This window comes from Amaranthus tricolor, chromosome 3 (assembly GCF_026212465.1).
Source record: "Amaranthus tricolor cultivar Red isolate AtriRed21 chromosome 3, ASM2621246v1, whole genome shotgun sequence".
NCBI classification, from domain to species: domain Eukaryota; kingdom Viridiplantae; phylum Streptophyta; class Magnoliopsida; order Caryophyllales; family Amaranthaceae; genus Amaranthus; species Amaranthus tricolor.
In genome coordinates, this window is record NC_080049.1 from 11,123,832 (window position 1) to 11,149,261 (window position 25,430).

General features: G+C 31.6%; 1 protein-coding gene across 1 annotated transcript; it reads left to right on the plus strand.

The window, feature by feature from the left end:
• The first annotated feature begins 15,844 nt into the window (after nucleotides 1-15,844).
• LOC130808663 (uncharacterized) lies at nucleotides 15,845-23,724 on the plus strand. Its single transcript, XM_057674118.1, has 7 exons — nucleotides 15,845-16,170; nucleotides 16,252-16,320; nucleotides 16,559-16,726; nucleotides 20,465-20,635; nucleotides 20,754-20,963; nucleotides 22,150-22,238; nucleotides 22,884-23,724. Exons 1-7 carry the CDS (start codon nucleotides 16,071-16,073, stop codon nucleotides 23,532-23,534), a joined length of 1,458 nt encoding a protein of 485 aa, XP_057530101.1. The 5' UTR covers nucleotides 15,845-16,070; the 3' UTR covers nucleotides 23,535-23,724.
• Nucleotides 23,725-25,430: the final 1,706 nt, after the last annotated feature.

Sequence of the window (25,430 nt, forward strand, 5' to 3'; positions counted from 1 at the left end):
TAACAAATAATATACGAAGTAATTATGTACTAAGTAGTATATATAAGAAAATAAAAAAAATAAAACGGTTGTTAAATTTAAATATACACAATTCAAAAATTTTGTGCTAAACTCTGATGATTATGTTGAATTAATAATAATATTTTTTCTAATTATGAATAATTAATTATAATTAACACAAATAATTTATCTTAATTCAATAATATATATATATATATATATATATATATATATATATATATATATATATATATATATATATATATATAGACGCACACATATGTGTGTGTGTCTATATAAGGTCAAGTTCTAGTTAGAATCAAGCTTATATGAGAATCGTGAGAAAGAATCTACCTTATAAAAAGTGTTACTTTTTTATAAAAAAATGCAACTCTTGGAAAAAAACATTAGTTTTTTTAAAAAAGTTGGTAATTTTTAGATAAAAGGTGTTACTTTCAGAAAAAAAAAATATTTTTTTAAAAGAAAATAATACAAAGAAACATGTTTGATTTTAACTAAAAGTAATGCGGTTTTTAAAAAGTAACCTTTTTGTGAGTTTTGCTAAAAAAATCATGAACATGATTAGCAAATTGAAGTTTTGCTAAAGAATCATAAATTGTTAAACAAATATATTCACATAACTCTTTAACAAATTAAGATTTAAAAAAAAACTTCATCAATATACAAGTATGAACACAATCTCTCTAACAAATTAAATTTCTTTAAAGAATTATGAACTCATAAAAAAATAAGACATAAACAAATTCCTCTTAACAAATAAAATTTTGTTTAAGGAGTATAAATTCATAAAACAATATAAATTAAAATTACAAGCATATTTCTTCTAAAAAATTGAATTTTGTTAAAGAATTATAAATCATAAGAAATTATATAAAATTAAAACATGAACATAATTCTTCTATCAAATTAAATTTTGTTAAAAAATTATAAATCATAAGAAACTTTATAGAATAGAACATGACATAATTATTCTAACAAATTAAATTTTGTTAAAGAATTATAAGTCATGAAAAAAAATCATACAAATTAAAAATAATATTTATAAATAAAATTCTTTTAACAAATTAAAATTTTGTAAAAGAATTAAGGACTCAGAATTTTCAAGGATTAAAGATGGAATTAGAACAAATGAATCTCAAAATCACTGTAGCACTTTTTTCTCACTTTTTTTTTTTCTTCTTAGCCGAAAAGAATGGAGAAAAGCATGGACAAATTTTCTGATTTTTTTTGAGATAATTCTGCTTATTTAACCTTTTCAAAGCCTAACTAAGGTGCTTAAATTTCTCTTTTATTTGTCTACCATAATTGCCTCTTAATTGGCCTACTTTAGGAATAAGTTTCATAAACCCCTTCAAATCCTCCTCACAAGCCACTCATGTGGCTTTATTAATTTTATTTATTTTTTTATTGCTTTTACTTATTGTTTAGTTTAACTGTTAGACACAAAGTCGTTACACGATTAACAGACGATATGCACGCACAATAAAATATTCTCGAATAATTATTTAATATATTTAATTGAAAAATTATTTATTATATAATTAATAATTTTTTAATCGATATTTTAAGGGAGAGTTACACAACTATAATCTAAAATTAAATAATCATGTATTTAACTAGAATATCTAAGCTAATAAAATAGTATAGTAAATCATACAAATACTTTACCTAATTTAGCTCTAATTCTAAAAAATTATATATTAAATTTTAAATTAGATAAATATTCTCATGTAATCAATTATAATCTACTTTACATATTCTTTTGATCTTAATTCCCATCTTAATACAAAACATGAATTAAGTCAAAATTTTTTATATATTTATTTTCTTAATTATTGTTATAGACATCAAAGAATTTAAAGTATTTAAAACAAAAACATAAATGTACAAAGAAAAGAATACGAACTTATAAGATAAAATTTAGTATATAAGAAAACGAAAGAACAACAATATTTAACAGATCTAGAATATATAAGTTTATTTTAACAGTTATCACCCAAAATAGTATAGCATAGGTATAATATGAGTTATAAGTTTATTTTCAATGGAAATATCAATCAAAAATAAAGAACTACAACAGTAATGAATAGATTACTAGACAATATAACCAGCTCCATCATCCAAACTAATTGAAAACAAATTTTTAAAAATCATGAAAATTACGATTAGTATAAATTGTAAAAAAACTTATAAAGATAAATTTTAATTTCTGCGAAAACTTAATAAAACGTTATTTATTCGGTGTCAAATAATCATAGACATGATGGAAAACCAAACAAATAATTGATCAACAACATTAATTATTACAAAATAAATTAGGGGCCGTTTGGTTCTCGCGAGGGAATCGGAATGGAATGAGGAAATGAAATAAAGGATAAAGGATTGGATTCCCCTAATTTAGCCTAGTCGTTTGGCTGTGTTCAGGAAACGGAATGAACTGCTCATTGATTCTTTTTGTGACTGTTTGGTTCAAGTTAAGGAATCAAATTATGAGTTTTTAAATTCTTTTATATTTTTTCCAAAAAATAACTAGTTATTATATGATAAATTTGAAAAACTTATTTTTTAAAAAAATATCATTAACCTGTATCATCTTTTCTTGTAATATAAAAAAAAACATAACTCTAAATAATATCTTTCTAGCTGCATTGATTACAAATTCAAATAATCACGTGTTTCTAATCAAAATTCCTATCAAAAGTATTCTAGTAAGACCCAAGTCTTTGCCAATAGTCCTTTCTAGATAAAGTTCATGCCAAAAGTAGTAGTTTGTGAACAACAAGAACCAATTTGGGATGGTTCAAGGATGACTCACATGAGCAACATGGATGAAGAACTAAATCAAGAGTCAAATACAAGCAAGGAAGCAGATTCTTCAACAGAAGAAAAAGATACAGGACCCAAAACAGCAACACACCAGAGGCCATTGATAACTAGCAAGCGGATGACCTTGCCCAGACCAACCAGGAGTGACTCAGAGGCAATGGAAGATGAAAATGGAATCTTGGTACATGGACCTTCATGCCTTGGCCCAAGAACATTGCTATACATCATGGAAAAGCCACTGAAAGTAGCTGTGAAGGTCAGCCACTCAGCAGGTAATACAGATCAAAACAGAACACAGATGCAAGCATGTTCTGACTAGCTGACCTAGCACGCTTTGCCCCGATCATGTTTCATGGTATCTTGTGCCACCAAGGGTAGAAATGGAATCTCTACACTAGGAACTTGCTACCAAGACTCTTAATGACCATTATCAACTTTGGGAAGAACACAAGAAAGCAACTGGAAGGTCGCCTGGTCAATAACCTGCTGTCAGAAATCAGAATGCTAGTTTAGTTTGTTTTTCACTCTTTTAAATGAAGCACATGTGGTGCACGTGTTCCTTTATGACCGTTATTATTAGTTAGACGTGTCATTAGCCTTCTCATTGTATTTCCCTCGTCCCATATGTCTATAAATAGATGGCATTAGCCTTGTAATAAACAAGTTTGAAATTTCAGAAATTATAATTCATTGGATTTTATTCCTTTGTTTTCCTTGAATGTGTATGAACATTCAACGATCTTGAGTAGTGCAAGATCAGCACCTTTTGCAACTGAGAGTAGTCCTTGGTTGTATTAAGGGAATTGTTGGCCTTGGAGGATTAAAACTCCTAGTCTTTCAATTCAAGAACTATCCGGTTACATTGTTCTGTTTGTGTGAAAAGTATCACTGTTTGATTGTGTTTGTGGATTGTTTGGTTGTTACATTGCGTGGATTTGAGTGCTGGCTTAGATCTTCACATTACATTGAGGATTTCCAACCCAGACACGCATCACAATACCTAATTCAAAATCATACATCAAACCACATAGTGGAAAGATAAACATTCATGTCTTTCATGAATGCTTGTAAGCTAGCCAATTCATTAGAACTTCCAGCACAAAGTTGTCTATGATCCACAAATTAATCACAAAATCAGAATTCTTAACGCATTAAACATACTTCAATTACTCACATTATTATCAATAATTGCACTTCAATGATCCACATTTTAATCACAAATTTCAATCAAATACATGTATAACAAGCATACTAAACAAATGCAAAATCAGTAGTTCAATCAAATTAATCAGAATACTATGCCCATTAGTCATATCTACATAACCCACAATTTTAATCACAATTATCAATCAAATACATGTATAGCAAGCAAATCAAAAATGAAAAATCAGTATTTTAATCAAAATATCAGTACTTTAATCAAATTTTTAATAAAAAGTAATAAATCAATACTAAGTTAAATTTATCCTAAATCCTTTATACAAGAACCTAATCAAATTAACCTAAAACAAAAAAGCAAAGCTTAAAGCTAGTTACCTAGCTTCCCGACTCCCGTAAGCAAGGGTAGGCAACAGAAATGGCGGCAAGAGCGGTGGTGGTGATGTATTTATTCTCTACTTGAGTACCCGAGCAATAACCCAAAATATAAATCAAAAAAGATACATACCTTACATCCGTTTGTCCTTCTTTCAATCGGCATCCCAAATTTGTTTGTAGACGAAGTCTCCATTATTTAATACACATTTTAAGCTCTCAACTCAAAATGTCACCTGACTCGAAAATTTGAACCGAAACCGAAAGTTAACCGACTCGAAAATATGTTACTTTTTTAGGTTTATCGAACCGATATTATCCGAACTGAAGTTGTGCCCGAACCGATTTACGACTGAAAATCGTAAAATCAAACCCGAACTGTGAACGGTTTTTATAACCGACATATAACCGTTAACCAAGATTACTCGAAATTTATAGTGACCGACCCGAGTCATACCCGACCCGAATCATGCTCAAAACTGAATTTGATCTGGCTAAAACCGACTTAACCCGAACGAATTTTTAATCGAAATGCCAAAAACCTGAACCAATTTTTAACATAGAGGTATGATCGACTCATATTCAATCATCTTATTAGTTAATCTAATAAAGTAATAGAAATTTTAATAAATTAAATTTTATACATACATGGTTTCATATATTTAGAGTTAACAATCAATGGTCAATGTTTATTTAACTATTTTTAATCAATTTAGATGAAAAATGATAAAACTTTAATTTTAATTTACAATCAAACAAGTAAAAGTAATAAAGTAATAATCACTAACTGATTTGCATTTTAACTATTTTACCTTAACTAAGGGAAATCTTATCAACAATTAAAAAATGCGAACAACTTAATCTGATATTCACTCGATTTATAGTAATTATTAATTCGTAGCCGAATTCTATTGGAAAATAATACTCGAACCCGATCTGTACCCGGTAAAATCGAACCAATTATTAACCGATGACAGTCCGAGACCGATTGACTACTCGACATGAACTTCAACCGACACCGAACCGATGCTAACCCGATAGCTTAAATAACTGATCTTCAACTGAACCGTGACTAATCGACCTGACCCGAGTGTGACCCGCCGTAACACGTATCCGAAAAATAACCGATCTGAATAACAAATATTGCTACACATTGTTTGATGTATCGCTTTAAATAATACACTAGAACAATCAAGCAATGAATATATATTGTTGTATAAAATTCAAATAATCGGTCTTAAAAATTCATTATCATACTTTTCAATAAGAGTAGATTTAGAAATACATGTCGAAACCACGAAAATATAATTAATTTTACAAATGAAAAAAACAAGGGGGAAGGGAAAGGGTTTACAACTATCAGATTGAGAAAAATGAAAACAACAACTAAAAGAAAAAGAGGTGTGAGAGAGTGAAAGAGAGAGTGAGAGAGAGATAGAGAAGTCTATACAAAAAAAGTGACAGGGAAAAGGGGATTGGGAAGGATAAAGGTTATATGAGTGAGGTATTTATAAGAAAAAGCCAAAAGGTAAGAAGTAGAAACTTTTAGATGGTATTTTTGCAAAATTATGGGTTTTAAAGATAAAGAATTAGTAAGGGCAAATAGAGAATTCTACAACGTATTTTTACAAAACAGTGGGTTTTAAACAAAATTGTGTATTGTAATTTGCAAGTGTCCTATTTATTTTTGGGATACTATTCAAGTGGAATCTTATTTGTTTCGTCTTAAATTTTGTTAATTTATGAGTTAAAGAATATTTAAATGTGATCTTATTTTTTTCTCTTTAATGTAAAACTTATTAATATCAACTTTTTATAGAGTAACTTTTAGTTTTAGATAATAAATATATTAAGAATTGAATAAAAGTATTAATAGAGTGCATAAAGTAGATGATATGTTCCATTTGCAAATTGTATTTATATATTGTAAAATAAAAATTAGATTATGTGTAATTATGTTTATGGGATGAGGCCCCAATGGCTCACAAGCATTGTTTTGAAGCTCTAGATAGGAGTTTGCGTGATGTCATTCGCTGTTCAAATGGTGAGCCATGTGAGTTGAGCTTCCGCGGCAAAGTTTTACCGGTGATTTTAAGAAAGTTTTAGTGCTGATACTGAAGGGTACGAGACAAGATATAGTATTTGCCGCTCTCAACTATTCACATATTTGGAACGACTGCAAGGTATTGCAGCATGCGAAGAACATGCGACTACGATCGGGATTGTCTAATGTAGAAGAACTGTGAGATTTACAAATTGGATCCTTAAAGTTGGGGATGGAAGCTTGGAGGACTTAACGATGGAGAGGTTACTATAGATATACCTAAAGATCTCTTAATAAAAAGAGGCATCTGATCCAATAGCTGCAGTTGTTGATCGCATATATCCTTAAACTCAAGAGGGGTCGATCCATAGTTCTTACTTTCATGAGCGAGCAATATTGGCGCCAACAAATAAGATTGTTGACAAAGTAAATGAACATATTTTGCCACTTATCTCTGGAGAAGAAAGATTTTACTTGAGTTCGTACTCAATAGACAAATCTGATGGGAATTGTGGGACCAACGATAATGTTTTTTCAATTGAATTCCTCAATTCAATGCGTATCAGGTGTTCCAAACCATAAATTAATATTAAAAGTCAGTGCATCGATAATGTTGCTCAGAAATATGGATCAAACAGCAGGCTTATGTAAGGGTAAGGTTGAATAGTAGATCATCTTAGTGATCGAATTATATAAGCGACTGTTATATCAGGATCTAACATTGGTTATAAGGAATTCAATCCCAGGATTACAATTTCACCTTCAGATAGCTCCAAGATACCAGTTGTTATTCAAAGAAGGCAATTTCCTGTTTCTCTTTTCTGCGACGACTATTAATAATAGTAAAGAACAAACATGTTGGTCTGTTCCTACCTAAGCTTATTTTTAGTCATGGAAAATTTTATGTCATTGTTTCTAGAGTGACTAGCAGAAAAAGACTAAGAATTCTCATACGCGACTAGGATGGTGAAATACTAAACCCTACTTTTTTGAGAAGTTTCCCTTTGACAATCTTTAAATGGCATTTGGCTGTCTTTGAGTCATATGAGATGCATTTTTGTTTTGCAATTTCACTCAAAAATAATAATTGAAATTTTGTCTATAAGCCTTTGAGTGAGCTTGTATCTTCATAAAAGTGGTTTAAAGAGTTCAATGTTGTTACTATGCTTGGATATTGCTCCGGTGGATGTGTATACATTAGTATTAACTTGGAATTGATCCTTATACCTATAAAAGTGTGGTTACTTTAGTTTAGTGATGGATTCTTGGATGTGGGTTTAATTGAAGAAAGTGTAATGAGTTTCGTATTCGGGATTGATTCAGGAATCGGTTATGGAGTACATAAGTTATGATTTTGAGGTTAGTTATAAGTTCATGAAATTAAGAAAGGTTATAGGTGCAAAAGTACTTATGTTGTTTCGATGATGAAAGACTGATTTTGGAATTGATCCAGTTTGGAAAGTAATTGAGTATTCCTTTTATTATGTGTCTAGAGTTATTATTCATTCTTCAGTTGAGTTTTATGGATAGGTATTGCTGAGTTATGGTTCTTATTTGATTAGTTGATATTATTTGGGTTTCAATCAAAATGGGTATTGGAACTTAAGATTGGGGTAAAGATCGGTTAAACTCCATTGATAGTAACTCCAGCTCCTACATGTGTTGTTGATGATGAGTCGATTGGTATTCTAGCTAATCAATGATTATTTTGTTTACGAAATAATATTATTAGTTTTGTAAAATGATTTTAATAAATTTTACCATGTTACAGAAATTATGTTTAAAGAAATAAAGTATGTTAACATTATATTTAGAAATTACAAAAGAATATTTTACCTAAAGTTTTGTATAAAGTATTAAATATTACAAATGTTTGTCGTTTTGGGAATTAGATAACAGATACTATATATCCAGTTTTTGTGTGAAAACCCTAGAGCTTGACTCCAGGTACCCTTTTAGGATTGGCCTCGAGCACCCGATCCCGTTTAGTTCTTGCAAGAGCCGTTTTAGGTGATGACGATCACCCGTTTACCAGAATGTTAGATCAAGCCTAGTTCTGGCGGTCACTGAATATTCCCTGTTTTCGAATTATTTTTCTATTATGTTTTAAAATACTCTCTTAAGTATTGTTTTGATGGTTGACAAATATTGTGTCTTTTGTGAGGAATTTACCTCAAATTATTAGGCTTTGAACTTACGTAGTTCTTAGCCGTATTAGTTTATTAAAGAATGTGTTCTTTAATGTTAAATATTACACTGTGATGTAATATAGTTTTATGTGTCACCAAACAAAAGTTGATTGAAAGAATTTGATTGAAAAAAAGGGATTTACCTAAATGAGCAAAGGATTAAAATATAAACTTTCAAATGATTTTCTTATTTAAATGTGGCATTGTTTGTTGGGTTACTCAATAATTATTATCATTGACTGCTCTTGATGGGGCCTACTCTTGCAGGAGTAGATCCATCATTCTTTTCAGGGTAGCTTCGTTATGGTGGCAATGACTATAAGTATTATGTGCTGTGTGCGCGGCAAGGATTCCATTTTATCATCACTCCCTTTTGACTTTTGGTTATGTAAACGTTTTCTTATTTTGGTATTGTAAATTAAGACTTTAAAGTTCTACATATATTTTGTAAACAATTAAATTTAAGTTAAGTTTGTAAAAAAAAAATTTCGTTAACTATGATATTAGTTTGCTATGATCGTAGGATCATAGGTCAAATTCAGTCCAAACATCTGTAAGTCTTTCGCTGTGTTAGTGGACAATATTATTATATTGTTTCCGCTGGTTTGGACTGTTTCAGGTACTCTAACGCTTGATTTTATGCTAAAACACGAAATTTGATAAAAATATTGGAGTCTGATACTTAGATCCACACTCGTATCCCATCATCTTAGTTGTGTCCATGTAACATTAGAGCCTAGCACATCAAGAGGGTGGTACGTGAAATGTGGTAAGTGGATTCTAATCGATGTTTCATTTTCCAATTTATAGTCAAAACTTATAATGATGACACCGATCATGAAAAAACTATTAAGCCAGTTACAGTTATTCTACGGTTTTTCAAAGTACAAAATACTTCTCTGCCCCATTGAATATTTGCTACAAATTTGGAATATGAGAGTTTTCTATAGGTCTATACTGTAATTATGAACAATCGTGAATTACAACATAGGGTCAATTATGAACAAGAAGTAAATCGGAAAAATGCATCAATTTAAACAAGAATTAAATATTCATGGGTAAACTTAATGAGTACTCGATATGAGATCCATGGCAGGGGGACCATGCTAAACTTAATGAGTTAAGGACATTTATACGTCCGCAATTTTTTTTATTAGGGAGTAATGATAGAAAATCCAACTTGTAGGTGGTGAGAATTAAAGCCCTATTAAAAGGGTGAAGAGAGAGTTTTCAAACACTAGGCCAATCTATTAGGGTCCGTTTGGTTCAGTGAGCAGGATTGGAATGGTATGGAACCCCATACCAGGATGGTATGGATTCAGAACCCCATACCAGACTATAACTGTTTGGTTCAATCCTGTAATAGATATTCAATCCATTCACACTGTTTGGTTCAATTATGGAATGGACTCTCTGTCCAGTTTATATATATATATATATATATATATATATATATATATATATATATATATATATATATATATATATATATATATATATATATATATATATATATATATATATATATATATATATATATAATTAAATAAATAAATATATATATATATATAATATATATATATATATATTTAATTATATATATATATATATATATATATATATATATATATATATATATATATATATTTATTTAATTATATACATATATTTCTGAAATTAGTTTTAATAAATTTCTTGCATACATGAAGTTAAATGTTAACTTATATACATATATATCAAAAATATAGTTACGATTTCTTAAATAAAGAGGTTCGAATCAAAATGATTATTTAATTAAAATGTGTGAGCCCACGAAGGTGAGTCTCTTAGTTAGGTCTCGCAAGAAAATGAATTGAGATAAAAAATAAATAAATAAACATAATAATAATAATAATAATAATAATAATAATAATTTAAGGTTTTCATTCCTCCTTCTCTTCCTTCTCCTTCTTTCTCTCTTCCCTCTTCTCTCACGTCCCTCCCTCAGTTGAAGAACCAGCAGCCGCGCCACTGTGTCCACCACCAGCAGCGGGCCGTGTCGTTTTGTTCTCCTCTGCAGGCGGCCACCGCAACACACTTTCTTCTCCCTCCTCTCTCGCTGTAAGTAGTCGACAGCCAACCCATGAGCAGCCGCCAGCTGCTGTCCGATTTAAGGCTGCTCTCCAGCCAGTTTTGGCCCTCGTGCACCATCACCACGACCTTCATCCTCCTCTTCACCACTTTTCTGAAATTAGGGTTTGAATATGGGATGGAACTCTCACGTCCCTCCCTCAGTTGAAGAACCAGCAGCCGCGCCACTGTGTCCACCACCAGCAGCGGGCCGTGTCGTTTTGTTTTCCTCTGCAGGCGGCCACCGCAGCACACTCTCTTCTCCCTCCTCCCTCGCTGTGAGTAGCCGGCAGCCAACCCACGAGCAACCGCTAGCTACTGTCCGATTTAAGGCTGCTCTCCAGCTAGTTTTGGCCCTCGTGCACCACCACCACGACCTTCATCCTCCTCTTCACCACTTTTCTGAAATTAGGGTTTGAATATGGGATGGAATGGAGTTTGAAACTTAGGGGGGTAGGAGGGTATGAGATTCTAGAGGATTGGAATGGGATGAGAATCCAAAGGGTATGACATCCCAATGTAAAAAGGCCTAACCAAACATTGGAATGGTTGTGATACCATTCCATACCATTAAAAAAGAGCCAACCAAACATGCCCTTAGTGTTTTCATAGTTGAATAGTTACTTTGGTAGTCCTTACATGGAGGTGAAGAAAAAAGAGCTTCGGTAGTAAGCTAACAAAAGATGTGCATTTTATTAAGAAACAATATTTCTTCATCATATAGAGTAGAAAATATTGGGAAAGAACAATTGGTAACCGTTCCAATTATCCTCTGAGAAAGATCATATGGGAGGTAAATTGGTTACATTAAGAAATAAAAAGTTTGCATGATAAAAATAACGATAGGTGACCAGCCATCAGCAGCTCTACATGTATTTTCATTGAAGTCCAAGTCATGTAGAGTTGAAATGCACATAAGATGGACTGACTTGGATCGACACCATTAGAGTAGTATAGTGTGTTGTACTATATTATTATTCCTAACTTGAAGATTTATTTTTCGACAGAAAAATCTAAATAAAATTTTTTGGATTATAGAGATTTTTTTAAAAAAGATATAGCCTGCACAAAAAAAAAAAGAAATATCCAAACAAAATTTTTAAAATTATGGAAATTTTAAATTCAAAATATATTTTGCAATACAGATAAGGAATATTAATGTAGCAGAAAACAAAGACAAGTAACTGAGTTATCCATTTTAGATATTATTATCCACTATCAAAAGATTTTTTTAGATAGTTTTTAAAAATACTCATTTCATACTTCAAGTACGATGATAAAAATTTAATTAAGTTGTTCAATCTCTTAAAATATTAAAATTTCGAAAGAAGATAGATATACTATAAAAGGAAACAAGTACTCTCTCTATTTTCTATTCACATTTATTGAAAGCTCTAATGCAAAACAAAGATCACATTATTAAAATAATGATTTTTAAAAACTCTAAGAAAACTGCAACTTAAAAAATTCTATAAAATTAATGTATCATAATCTTGCATAAATATATCAAAATTTTCTACTAAAATAAACCTTTATTGGTTAATTGTTTCATGTTAATGGGGTTGTCAAATAGTAGTAGCAAATATTTCTATTAAGCATATTTATGCAAAATAAATTGCTAATACATATTTCATACTATAAAATCAAAACCTTTATTATTGCAATCATATTTAAAATTTGTCGTTACATATATTTTCATACTAAAAAACTTGTGCAGTTGACGACTTTTATATTAATATTTTATAAAAAAAAATGTATAATGTCCTATTTATAAAAAGTAAATCATTATTATTAAGTGATGTTTATTAATTATAGGACATTTGACTTTACCAAATTTTGACAATAATCTCATAGCTTTTACATTACATATATACAAAAACTAAAAAAATTATATCTCGTGTTAGTGTATCGAGGAATTCGATTCCACTAAGTAGCTCCGGTTCAAAAAACGAATTTTCTAATTCTTCTCTTTGTTATTTTGATATTCGCATACAGAGGAATTTAACGAATTATTAGTACAATTTCAGTAAGGGGTTTTAACTAAATGGTAGAATTACCATAATGAGAAGAATACAATTTAATTGACAAAAAATACTTTTTTCCATAATATATTATATCGTATTACAATAATTAATAAGTAGTTTAAAACTTATTTTCTCCCAATCGTTATTTTTTCATAAAATCTAATTTATGCAAACTACTAACGTCAAAATCAACAGGATAACTTGGGGGTACGTGTGCGAAGCACGTGGCCCCCCAACTAGTGGGCTAAAAATGTTTAATTGGCTGTTAAGTTGTAAAATATCTTAGAAATATTCTATATGGTAGTAATATATGCTTTTATGAAACGACGGTGGTGGCAAATCCTAACTATAAAATCTATTGTAGCTTTAAGGAAAGAATACAAAGGTAAATAAAATATTTCACAACTTAACAGTCAATTAAACGTTTGTAGCCCATTAATGTTATTGTAGCTTTAAGTATACATTACAATGCTATTTTATGGAATTTTTAAAAATTTGCTACCACATGTGTTTTATAAGAGGTATGTTGTTACTACATAGAATATCCCTTAAAATTATGCAATATAATACATAATTTAACCTTTTCTTATTAAATACAAAAAATAAAAAAATTTTCATACATATAGTTATATAATAATACTTCCTCCATTTTGAAATACTTGCTACATTACGGTTATTGTCACTACATTTTTTTTTGGGAAAAATGAAAACTTTTCATTGCACCAAATAAAGGCAACAACATTCAAAAAGGAGGGAAGACTTCAATCCTGTATAAGAAAGAATACATCATTTAACTTTATTTTATGTATTGCGGCTAATATATAAGAAAAATATAGTCAAGTTGGATTTTGTTTAAATCGTTTAATCGTATAATTTCATGATATTAAGTTTTTATTATTTTTAGTTGTGCATTATTCAATATATAAATGAACAAAATAGAACATTGAATTTCGAAAAAGTCAAATGTAGAAGTAACCAAGTAATATCATTGTAGGATTTGAATAGATGTAATAGCAGAATTTCAGATATAGTATTATTTAACTGTTAAAATCAAATCTCATAAAATTTCATAATATGAATTATCTTTAGGGAAATCCGATCATACATTTGATGCATGATTCTCAAGAAAATATACATACTAAGAGCCTCAAATATTGCTTTTCTAATAAGTCTACTAACTGAAATTAGAAGCCCACGTATGCTAGTACAGTATGATTAAATCCCATTAATTTTCACATTTTTAACTATATTATGACGATATGTATAGCCATATGAGAAAAATTACCAGTATTAGAAAACCCTTTTCTTATCACAATGTAATAAATAAACTATGATAAAACACAATTTTCCTATGAGTTAAATTAAACTTGTGAAATATTGTCATGAACCATGAACATGATAATCTCATTAACTATTGTACATTAACTTAATCTTTAATGTACATGTTAGTTCTTCAAAGTCATATCAGCTTAACTCTTATAGAATTTACTTTGCATTATAAATCAATAATTTCACATTTGCCAAATAATATGCCCTCACATGCCCCTAGCTCGCATGTGAGGGCATCAAACTAAATAAGTTTATACTTTGATATATTTTTATGATATTTTTATATATTTTTGTATTACATATTTTCTATATCTACATTTGACACTCTTGTTTACTTTTTCATGGAATTACTACCGACTTGTCTTAAATTATAATATCTTTCTAAACTTATACACTGTTAATAGTATAAGTCATCAAATTGAGTCAGTTAGATTGATTTTTATTCAACTTCCTTAGCTGTGGATGATTATTTAGTGATTTTTGACTTGTTGGCACACTATTTTGGTAATAATCGAGAATAATTAATTTTACTTAACAATCAACAAAACCAACCAATGTTTTAAACAAATTCAATTAAATAGATTTTTTATTAATTCGTAAGTAACCTTAATTTGACACTTCTACTTCTATTTAACTTAAGGTTGTATACATCTAACCCCTTAAATCTCACCCTAGGAGTAAGCTACTAAATGATATTGAGACAATGAAATACGGCTGTTGGTGTACATCTAATAATTTAACTAAAATAGTATATTGTTTCCTTTGGGTGAAATTAGTTTCTATTGTTCATGTTTTTATGGGAGCATTGAAGATGTGTACTATCTACTAAATGATGAGTGTTTATGGGAGCATTGAAGATGTGTATAATGAAGTGTCTCAATGGAAAGTCCAAGAGTCAACTGTTGATCAAAGTGCTCAAACAAGTCACATCCAAGCTAATCCTGCCTTAAATGAGACAAAAGATCAAAAGCATCTAAAAAATGCATAATCAGAGTACACAAACGAGCGACATTAACGCTCGAACAAGCACTCAACTAAAAGCAATCCAGTGAATGAAATTATGATTTGCTCAAATGAGCAGAATAGGCGCTCAAATGAGCATCCTGTCAGTGGCTCATTATTGCTTTGACATTTGGTGTAGGCTGTTAATGCTTTGTCTTCTCGTGACTTTTCCTATGATAATTATTAAGTGATCGGTCTTTTTATATAGGAAGCTTTTGCAGTCATTGTACATAATCATTCTAACTCTTAAGCCTAAACACATAGCCTACTTTTTCTTTTCTTTTTCTGTAGTGTAATTCCTCTATTGCAAGAGTTCTTTAAACAGTATTGTTATTTAATAGTAATCAAAGAAGATACACACCACCAAGGATGTAGCCGAAGTTGAATGAACCTTGTAAATCTATATCTTTTTTCTTTATTGCATTTAATTTCCTATATGCATTGTTATTTTCATTGATAGAGTAAGTTGGATCATCAACCAATATCTTACCGCTGTTTTTGGTAATATTAGATAAAATTTCAATATTTTATATTTTAGGGCCTTAATCCAATAATCATTTGAGTGTTTTTTTAAGGAAAAAATGAATATTTGTTAATAAAAGAAAAGAATAACAAATTATGTAGATGAAATTAAAACAAATTTAAAATGGTAAACCATTAGTCCATTCTATATAAAAATAAAAATGTCGCAAAATAAAATCGATAACCCAAAACGAAAAAATAATACTCCACTCCACATGAAGAATATATCCTACAGTCTCCCTTGACGCAAGAATGAAGTAAAATCGAAAAAGGAAAAGACAGAAGAGATGGAAAAGTGTGAATAGACATGAGGTCATGAGCATTCCAGTATCAACTATCAACCCTGGGCAGTGGAGACTGTGGAGTATCTTTTTATTATTTTCTTAAAACAGTAATAAATTCCCTTGTTATTCTTTCTACTTTGGTCCTAGATCTCTCTATTCTACTCTCTGATTCCTCTTCTACTCCACAATGCACAGATTCCCTGTTTGTCTCACTGCTTTTCTAGCTCTTCTCCTTCCTTTACTCTCTCTTTTTCCAGTTTCTGCTGCTGCTGCTTCTACTCCTGCTGGTAATCTTGCTTACATCACTCCAATTCACATTGTATGATTTGTTTAATCCTAATTGAATTGCTATTTGGGATATGCTGCAGGCCCATTGCTTAAACATCTATCTTCATTTCTTAAATGGACCAAGAATTCCCCCAAATCTACCCAATTAGGTATACAGCTTTGTAAATTATGAAAATTTTTTAGGGTTTTATCGCTTTGTGAATTTGGTTTGGTTTCCCGAAATATGGAATCTCTCTTCACATAACCTGTAAATTAAACGCTCAAATATTGGTTTAATTACTTGTTTTTGGCCTAATATTTCAATATATATTTATCATACAAAATTGTTGTATATTTTTGCTCGATTTCCTGTTGTTTTAATTGATGTTTTGTGGGTAAAAAATACAGATGGCCCAGTAATTCAGTTTGAAAATGGGTACTTAGTAGAGACAGTGGTGGAAGGAAATGCGCTTGGAGTTGTGCCATATGCAATTAAGGTTTCTAAGGAAGGAGAGCTTTTTGCTGTTGATTCTGAGAATAGTAACATTGTGCGAATCACTCCTCCACTTTCTCAATGTATGTTATCTCTTTTTTAGCATAATTTTTCTGAATTTTGTTTAGTTTCATCATTTTTGTTCAGATTCCAAACACAAGGTTTTGTAGTTTGTATATTATATTTAGTGATTTGAGACTATTAATAGATGTTGATATGTAACTTGGATGATTCAGGTTGAGCTGAAATCGTGATTAATTATTTGAAATAGAACTGTAGAAGAGTTTAATTTTTGAGAGACCAACAAAGTTGTGTAGTTTTTGGCTTTATTGATGATGCAATGTGTCTTTTAAGATACTTATGCTGAAGAGAACCAACACTTCTGAGTGTCCATGTCAAACTTGGTTTCTCTTAGATGGTTAATTTGGTGGAATGCTCATCTAGACAAATTGTGAATATACATAACACGTGATGAATAGGAAATTGAGTTATTAATCATGATGAGATTAGCATTTTGTAGATAAACTAAATTGTACAAACAGAGCTTACAACCAAATTGAAACGTTGCAGAGATACCTTCTTGGAAGGACCCTCCAATGTAGTCCCAAATATCTCCAATCACAACAGAGAAGCCAAGGGACTATTATAGAGACAAAAATCAACTCCTACGCGATAAAGACCGTTCTATATGGCTTATTCAAACTTATCTAAACTTATCCTAACTTATTGACCTTAATATGATTATATGAATTTATTTATACTTATGTTACCTGTAATCTAAACACAGTTTTTCTTGAAATTAGCTATGTAGAAATAATTTAACATACCCTAAGAAGAGAGAACCTAGTTTTAATGAAAATCTGCTAACAATCTATCAGGGACTTTGTACCTCCACCTGCTGGTGTTCTGTGCCTTTTAAATGAGATGCCAGAGACCATGAAAATCCTGCTGGTTTAACTTTGCATCTAACCATGTTCGATCTCCCCTTCTATGAATCATCCTCCAAAGTCCAGACTTTCCAGATATCAAACACACTAATAGGAATATTTTGCTAATACAAGATCAGAGACATATTGCCTACTAAACTGAAGAAAAAGATGAGAGTGAGATTCGGTAATATGACCATATAATAAGCAATGTTTATCATTATTGACTTCAATTTAGCAAATTATCTTAACTGATTAACTCATACAGGAGTCTTTTTGAAATATTAAAAAAACTCTAAAGAAAAGAAGGGATAAAAAAGAAAAGAAAAGAAGGGCTTATGGTTTTATTTATGGTTTTGGGTTTGAAAAAAAAAAGCATTTTGGAAATGTAGTTTCCAAAAAACATTATTTTAGAGACTAGAAATGAAGGTTTCCAAAACGAAAAATTCAGTGGGAAGTTTCTCGTTTCTATTAGCTATGTGCCAAACATTGGCCGAGGAAATGTAATATTTCTTGAATCAACCTAAAATGTCGTTTTTTTTTAACCTTTACGATGCGGGTACAGTGTCACATGATTAGCCCCTTTCACCCACGAATTTGAATTGGATTTGATCGTCTACAACTGATTTTGTTTGTAGCTCTAATCGCCAAGAATTGTGAATCTAATCGGTGAAATAATTGATCTAGAATTAGAAGACAAAAGATTAAATCAAAGAGAAAAGAAGAGAAAAGAATAAGAAAAGGAAGAGATGGAGATAGAAACTGACCTCAGTTATTAAAGATATATAAAGAAGAGGAGTCTTTTAAAATGGGAATTGGATAGTGGGTTCTTAACTTTATTATTTACTCAAAGGGATTTAAAGGATTTGGGTCATCAAAGTTAGCCTTGTTAAATGGACTAAATGGACAATGAGCTTAATTTTTTATATGTATTTGTTTAATGGAATTGTAACAAGAAATTTATATTAAAAGTAAAATATTGAATTACCTTGTTATAGCATTTATTTTATATTTTATGAATTATACTTATGGTTTCATTTTATAACTTTTAATAGGTTTATTTACAAAAAAAAAAGAAAAGAAAAACTATAACAAACCAAAAGACAAATCAAGAATATGATAATCAAATCAAATATCCAAACCTAACAAACAACAAAACAGTGAACTAGTGACTCGCGAACCCAAATCCGTACAATGAATCAGTGCGAATCGCGAGCCATGTGACACTTTGCCAGTAATATCATATACTAATTCAATAGATATGAAAACGTTTACAAAATACAACTCATCCGATATGATTCATTATGATATTGCTCTTGCACTATACTCCAAATCCGTATATGCCAATTAATTCACATGTTGGCCTTGTAGGCACGAATTGTTGTATGCAAGTTCAAGACTTGGGGTCACATACGAGGTCGAAAAACAAGATCGTAAACGATAGGTCGCAAGCGTTTAAATGTTGCCGTTGTAAACTGATTTTTTATGTTGTTTTTGATCTTTTTAGAATATGGAAATGAAATGTATGTTGGAATGGATTAGAAAGACAATGAGTATGATAATGAGTTGTAGATGAAACTAATTGATACATAATTTCATCAGAATTAGAATCAAAAAGGAATCAATTTTAATGGATTAGGAGAGGATAGTTGGCAAACTCTAAAGCTTAGAAATACAAACACAACATGCTAAGACTTAGAGGCTCTTAAGGACGCATGCAAGATGCCTAAAATTGCAAAGCATAGAAACTTTCTTAATTGATTTCCAATCCAAAAACTCAAAGTAAGACAAGGTTTCGAACAAAGTTCAGAATTTCATATAACTTTGACAACCTTAAATTGAATACAACCTAAGCTATTTATAATGTAAACTAAGCTAAGAAAATAAACTACTTTGTCCATGATAAAACGGACTGTTTTTGCATCATGGAGGGAATTGGAGTAACTTCCATACCATGTTCTTGAAGTAAACTCCTTGCCATAATCTACACACTTAGCAAATCTTGTAAGTTCTAGAATACAACAACTATGGGGTGATTGGTATTAGTTTTTTGACAGATTTTGTGTTTTTAAAATCTTGCTCCATGATCTCCAAGTTCAACTATCCCTTGCCGCATCTGTAACTTCTTAGGAGTAGGTGGTTGTGCTTAATTGTAGCCGTTACAATTGCTGTAAAATAACTGTCCACTTTCTACCTTCTACTCCATGTTTTGAGAAGTCAATAAGCCTCTTTGAAGCACTCTTGTATAACCTCCCACAAACATGTAATATTTACTGCCCAGCTTGCACATATTTTTCTCACCTTTTCTGCCTCCAACTACCCACTTTCTCTCCTTGCTTTGCTTTACTTTTTGATCTATAGTGTTGAGCTAGGATGACTTCAAGTCTTGGATAGCTTGCTTGGTTGCTTTGACTTGTGATGGACTTGGCATGTAGCTCTTGTATAGCTTGTTTAGCTTTGACTTGTGATGGACTTGGGCATGTAGCTCTTGGCTCTTGCTGCTGCTCCTTACAATTATACAGTTTGTATCTTGCATAGAATTTCTACTAAATTAAACCTAAAAATTTCTTATAGTTCAACTTACATGCTTAAGATTAAAATACAGTCTTAAAACAAAAAAATGTCTTTTGAAAACTAAGCGAAAATAAAAGTGACAAATAAAATGTTTTGAAACCTTCTTAAAAACTAAATGTTAACTAAGGAAACAACTGAGATTATTATTTATTTTATAAAGAGCCAATAATCTGAAAATTAGCTGAAAGCTTAAAGAGAACCAAATCTAGATGTTGAACAAGTTGATCATTGGAAAAATCGATGTTGTACAACATGAATATTGGAGAGCATAACCTTAAGTATCTTCATTGTGCTAAACTGCTAATTAATTTGCTTCTGCAGATAGTAGAGGAAGGCTAGTGGCTGGATCATTTCAGGGTAAAACAGGCCATGTTGATGGAAAATCAAATGATGCTCGTTTTAATCATCCTAAAGGAGTGGCCATGGATGATAAAGGAAATGTATACATTGCTGACATTGACAATCTTGCTATCAGAAAGATTGGAGAAGGGGGTATGTGCAATGACAATGATACTAGATAGTAATCAACTTATGTGAAACTGCTTATATGTACTGATTCAAATGGTTGCGCTTGCTCTGTTCAATTTTTATATCTTGGAATTATTGGCAGGAGTGACGACAATTGCTGGAGGAAAATCAAATGTCGCAGGGTACAGCGATGGGCCAAGTGAGGATGCAAAGTTCTCCGCAGATTTTGATGTGGTGTATGTTCCATCCACTTGTTCTTTGTTAGTTGTTGACCGAGGAAATGCTGCACTCCGTCAAATTTCTCTTAATCAAGAAGACTGCGATGCTAATTACAGTTTCATTTCAGCATCAGGTGAGGCTTATGTCATCTGTTTTAAATCAACCTTCCCTTTAGTATTAGTAATAATTTTGTGTATGGTGGGTTTGTTTGGACTTTCCTGTAAGTTTCTCAAGAGGTCGATGTTGAGAAGATGTAATGTTGAACTTTTATATTTTTCAAAGCACTAACTTTGCAGACGTTGTACAAGAACCACAGTAAACCAGGGTAACATAATTCGGAAAATAGCTCAAAACCAACCATGATTTGTTTTTTTCGATTTGTGATTCTTGAGGACATTGGTGAATTATGTGATACTGCACTAAACTAATGATCATAGTGCTAAATTCAACTTGTTTATCTATTTTTGTACATCTTAAGAATCTAGTTATTTTGCGTTATTGTTGTAAATGGAATGTAATTTTATGTTGGTTATCTGAAGCAAAAATTCAGGGTTGCAACAACCTTCTTACAATGTACTGTCAAATTTCAGTTATGGTCGCAATCGTGGTAACAGTGGTGAAACTATTTTCGCTGCCAATGTGTTTGGTTTTGCGGTTTGCGTTTAACAACGGCCTATATCGCGGTCGCGTAACCTCAAAAAACCTTCACTATGCCATTTCGATGTGGTGATATGGCCGATACTTTGCACTATGCCTTACACATACCCACTTTAAACAATCACTGTAACTCTGTAAGTAAATATTTTTCAACACAACCACCTTACCCTTCTTTTTGTGAACGACCATATGAATCAAAGCTTAGGGTAACACTTTTTAGTCAAGATTAATTAAAGGAAATAAAACGTTATGTGGGATCTATGACTTAAAGGAAGCAGTTTTTCATTATGTTTGTAGAAGTTAAAACATTAGGTGGGGCCGAAAACTTAAGTGAAGTTGTGAATGAATCTGTTAAATGCTGCTGGCGGTTCACAAAGAGGTGTGTTATAATGCGTGTTCGTGAAAAAGAAATTATACAAGGTGGTAGTTTGCAAATTCGGGTATTTATAAATTGGTTGCTCACAATGTTTACTAATGCAAACTGTTTACCTAATTAGAAATGTTTGCTTATATTGTTTTCTTCATCTAAAACCAGATGTCTGTGTTCACTCTCTTTTTCTGTTAAAATGTCATGTTTCCATTAGTGTGGCTAAGGCTCTGATTGCCATCGGTATTGTGCTTTGTAACAAATGCTAATCAATTTTCATCTTGTGTACTGGAAGATATTGTGATGGTCATTGGTGCTATCTTTGTTGGATATGCCTCATGCTTGCTTCATCAGGGATTCGGACCTGCTTTTTTCTCAAATTTTGTAAGTAACTTCTTCCAGCTTGCACCTATTTTCATGTGAAAGCATAATTCATAGGCTCACTTGAATTTGCTTTGCCTGACTGGTTTGAAAATATTTCATTTGCATGACAACCAACTGCCAATGGCAGACTTCAGCTGCACCTTTGGAGAACTGCTATGGCAAGCTTTTTCTGTAGTTCCTCATGGTGCACAAATCATATACTTTGGCAGACAATGATGATTCTCTGCCCTGTTTAAGTAATGGCTTTCATACAAAGCAGTTAACTTTGTTAAAACGGTTCATTATTCACTTCAACTCATAACTTTTTACTTGAATGCAAATAATACTTCGGTTTTTGTGGACGCTCCCATGTGTACAAAAGGTCTCAATTTATGTGGCTGTTATGTATAGCAAAGCCATTTTCATTATCACTCATTGTAATGGTTAGACTGCGTTCCCTTCATCTATAAAAACACTTAGGTCAAGTCATACTCCCAAAACAAATTCTATGACTAGCATTCCTCAAATCCTAACCTATTGTATAACCTAGCTCATACTATAATATATCCTTCATATACTTGCAACAGTTTCTCAAAATATCATTCCTCTATGTGCTTCTTTTGATCTTCAGTATTATACATTGGATTTATCTATGCCTGGCTGCAGCTTCAACCTTCAGCGTCAGATGTCCAGCAAAAACCATTGATTGAGACCCCAGAGAATGTAAAGGTGGAGCAAGCGACTGGTCCTGGATTGCCTTCCTTTGGACAGATGATAACTGATCTTTCAAAGCTAGTGCTAGAGTCGCTCAGAAATGCCATTTTGCCATTTGTTCCGTCGCGTTTTAGCTCAAGGAAAGGACTCACTCCCTTAAAAGACTCTCTTAAGATGCCTGACGATGAAACTAAACCGGAATTAGCCCAAAAGCAGAGGACACCTACCCCTCTCTCGGAATCCTGGCAGGCATATGCCCCGAATTCTACAGAGAAATATTCCGAAGCAAAACCTTCGAAGATAAGAACAGCTACTTCGAAGGAAACTTCTTCATCGACCAAACATAGATCTTCTAAACGACAAGAATACACAGATTTTTATGGGTCCACTGATGTCCCTCATTACAGTGGACAGACAAGATCTAAACCCCATAAAGAGAGGTCAAAGCATCGGCATCGAGACAAGAGCGGAGAAGCAAGTTCGGTGGCTCCTGCAGCTGAGCCTAAGCCTAGTGAATTCAAGACCATGAACTATACTGATACGAGGTTCAACCCTTATAGTGTAGGCAATAGATACATGCCAGATGGTTCCTATCACTATTAAATAAAGTAGCTAAATTTGTTTAATGAATGATATTGTATAACTAGCTTTGCTTAATCTTGAATAGAAATATGAGTTGAGATCTCTGAGTAATCCATGACAAGCTTCATTTAATTGGAAATTGTTAAAACTTAAGAGAGATAAGGAGGAAATAGAACGAGTAAAAGTTAAAAGATGGAGATATTTTTACTCATTGGTGTGTTTTTTTTACATTTGTGAACTTTCATATTTATAGGCAAGTGCATCTACAATTGCATTGAATGCATTCACATTATGGTAAATTCATTAATTATCTTTCACACTATATTCATTAATTACCTTTCACCCTATATTTCAACATTCCCTCTTGAATGCATTCTAATTATGTAAAAAAAGAGTAAAATATTGTTACAATATTTCTATTTAATACTGCCTCGTTAAAAAACCTTGTCAGGAAAAACCCAATAGGATAAAAACCTGAACGAAGGGAAAAAGAGTGTAGTGAGTATGATTCTCCCCCTGAGTTCAACAGATATCTTGTAGATGACACATTCCAATTTTATATACAACTTGCTCGAATCTTTTTGATGGAAGGGACTTTGTGAACAAATCTGCAAGATTTTCACTTGATTGAATTTGTTTGACTTTTACTATTTTATACTTTTGGAGGTCATGTGCAAAGAAAAGTTTTGATGTTATGTGTTTGGTTCTATCCCCTTTTATGAAGCCTTCACCAACTTGTTCAATACAACCGATATTATCTTTAAAAATTACAATTGGAGAATTTATTATCGAGTTTATCCCACATTCTTCTTGAATGTGACCAATTACTGACCTTAATCAAACGCATTCTCTACTTGTTTCATAAAGCGCGATCAATTCTGCATGGTTTGATGATGTAGTTGTGAGTGTCTGTTTCGTGGATCTCCAAGATATGCGGTACCTCCATATGTGAATACATATCCATTTTGCGATTTAGCCTTATGGGGATCTGATAAGTATCCAGCATCTGCATATCAAACAAGAATAGCATCTTGCTTTGATCGATAAAATAATCCAAGATCTTTAGTTCCTCGAAGGTAACGCAACAAATGTTTTATCCCACTCCAATGTCTCTTTGTTGGTGAATTGCTATATCTAGCTAATAAATTAACAGCGAAAGCAATATCAGGTCTTGTATTAATAGCTAGATACATCAGAGCTCCAATTGCGCTTAAATATGGCACTTCAGGGTCAAGAATCTCCTCGTCTTCTTCACAAGGTCGAAATGGATCATCTTTTGGTTTTAATGATCGCACTATCATTGGAGAGCTCAGTGGATGAGCTTTGTCCATATGAAATCTTTTTAGAACATTTTTTGTATAGTTGAATTGGTGCTCAAAGATTCCACCCCTTAAATGCTCTATTTGTAATCCAAGGCAAAATTTTGTTTTCCCAATATCTTTCATTTTAAATTCTTTCATCAAATATTTTGCAGTTTGTTCAAGCTCTTTGGGACTTCCAATGATATTTAAATCATTAACATAAACTGCAATTATAGAAAATCCTGATTGAGTCCGTTTAATAAATACACAAGGACTGATTTGATCTTTTTTGAATCCATCAGGAGATATTCACTAAGACGGTTGTACCACATTCTTCCAGATTGTTTTAGTCCATAAAGTGACCTTTTCAGATTTATGGAAAATATTTCTCGTGATTTGTGGTTTTCTGGCAACTTAGGTCCTTCAGGGACTTTCATATAAATGTCTGTATCAAGTGAAACATATAAATATGCGGTCACAACATCCACAAGTCGCATTTGCATACTGTTTGTGACAGTTAGACTTCTCAAGAATCTTAGTGTAGTCGCATCTACAACTGGAGAATACGTTTCTTCATAATCAATCCCTGGTCTTTGGGAAAAACCTTGTCCTACAA

Excerpts from the sequence above, each read along its gene's own strand:
- LOC130808663 (XM_057674118.1), top strand. The coding sequence starts at position 16,071 with ATGCACAGATTCCCTGTTTGTCTCACTGCTTTTCTAGCTCTTCTCCTT. Across the intron at positions 16,171-16,251 it reads TGCTGCTTCTACTCCTGCTG|GCCCATTGCTTAAACATCTA; the intron begins GTAATCTTGCTT and ends GATATGCTGCAG. Across the intron at positions 16,321-16,558 it reads CCCCAAATCTACCCAATTAG|ATGGCCCAGTAATTCAGTTT; the intron begins GTATACAGCTTT and ends TAAAAAATACAG.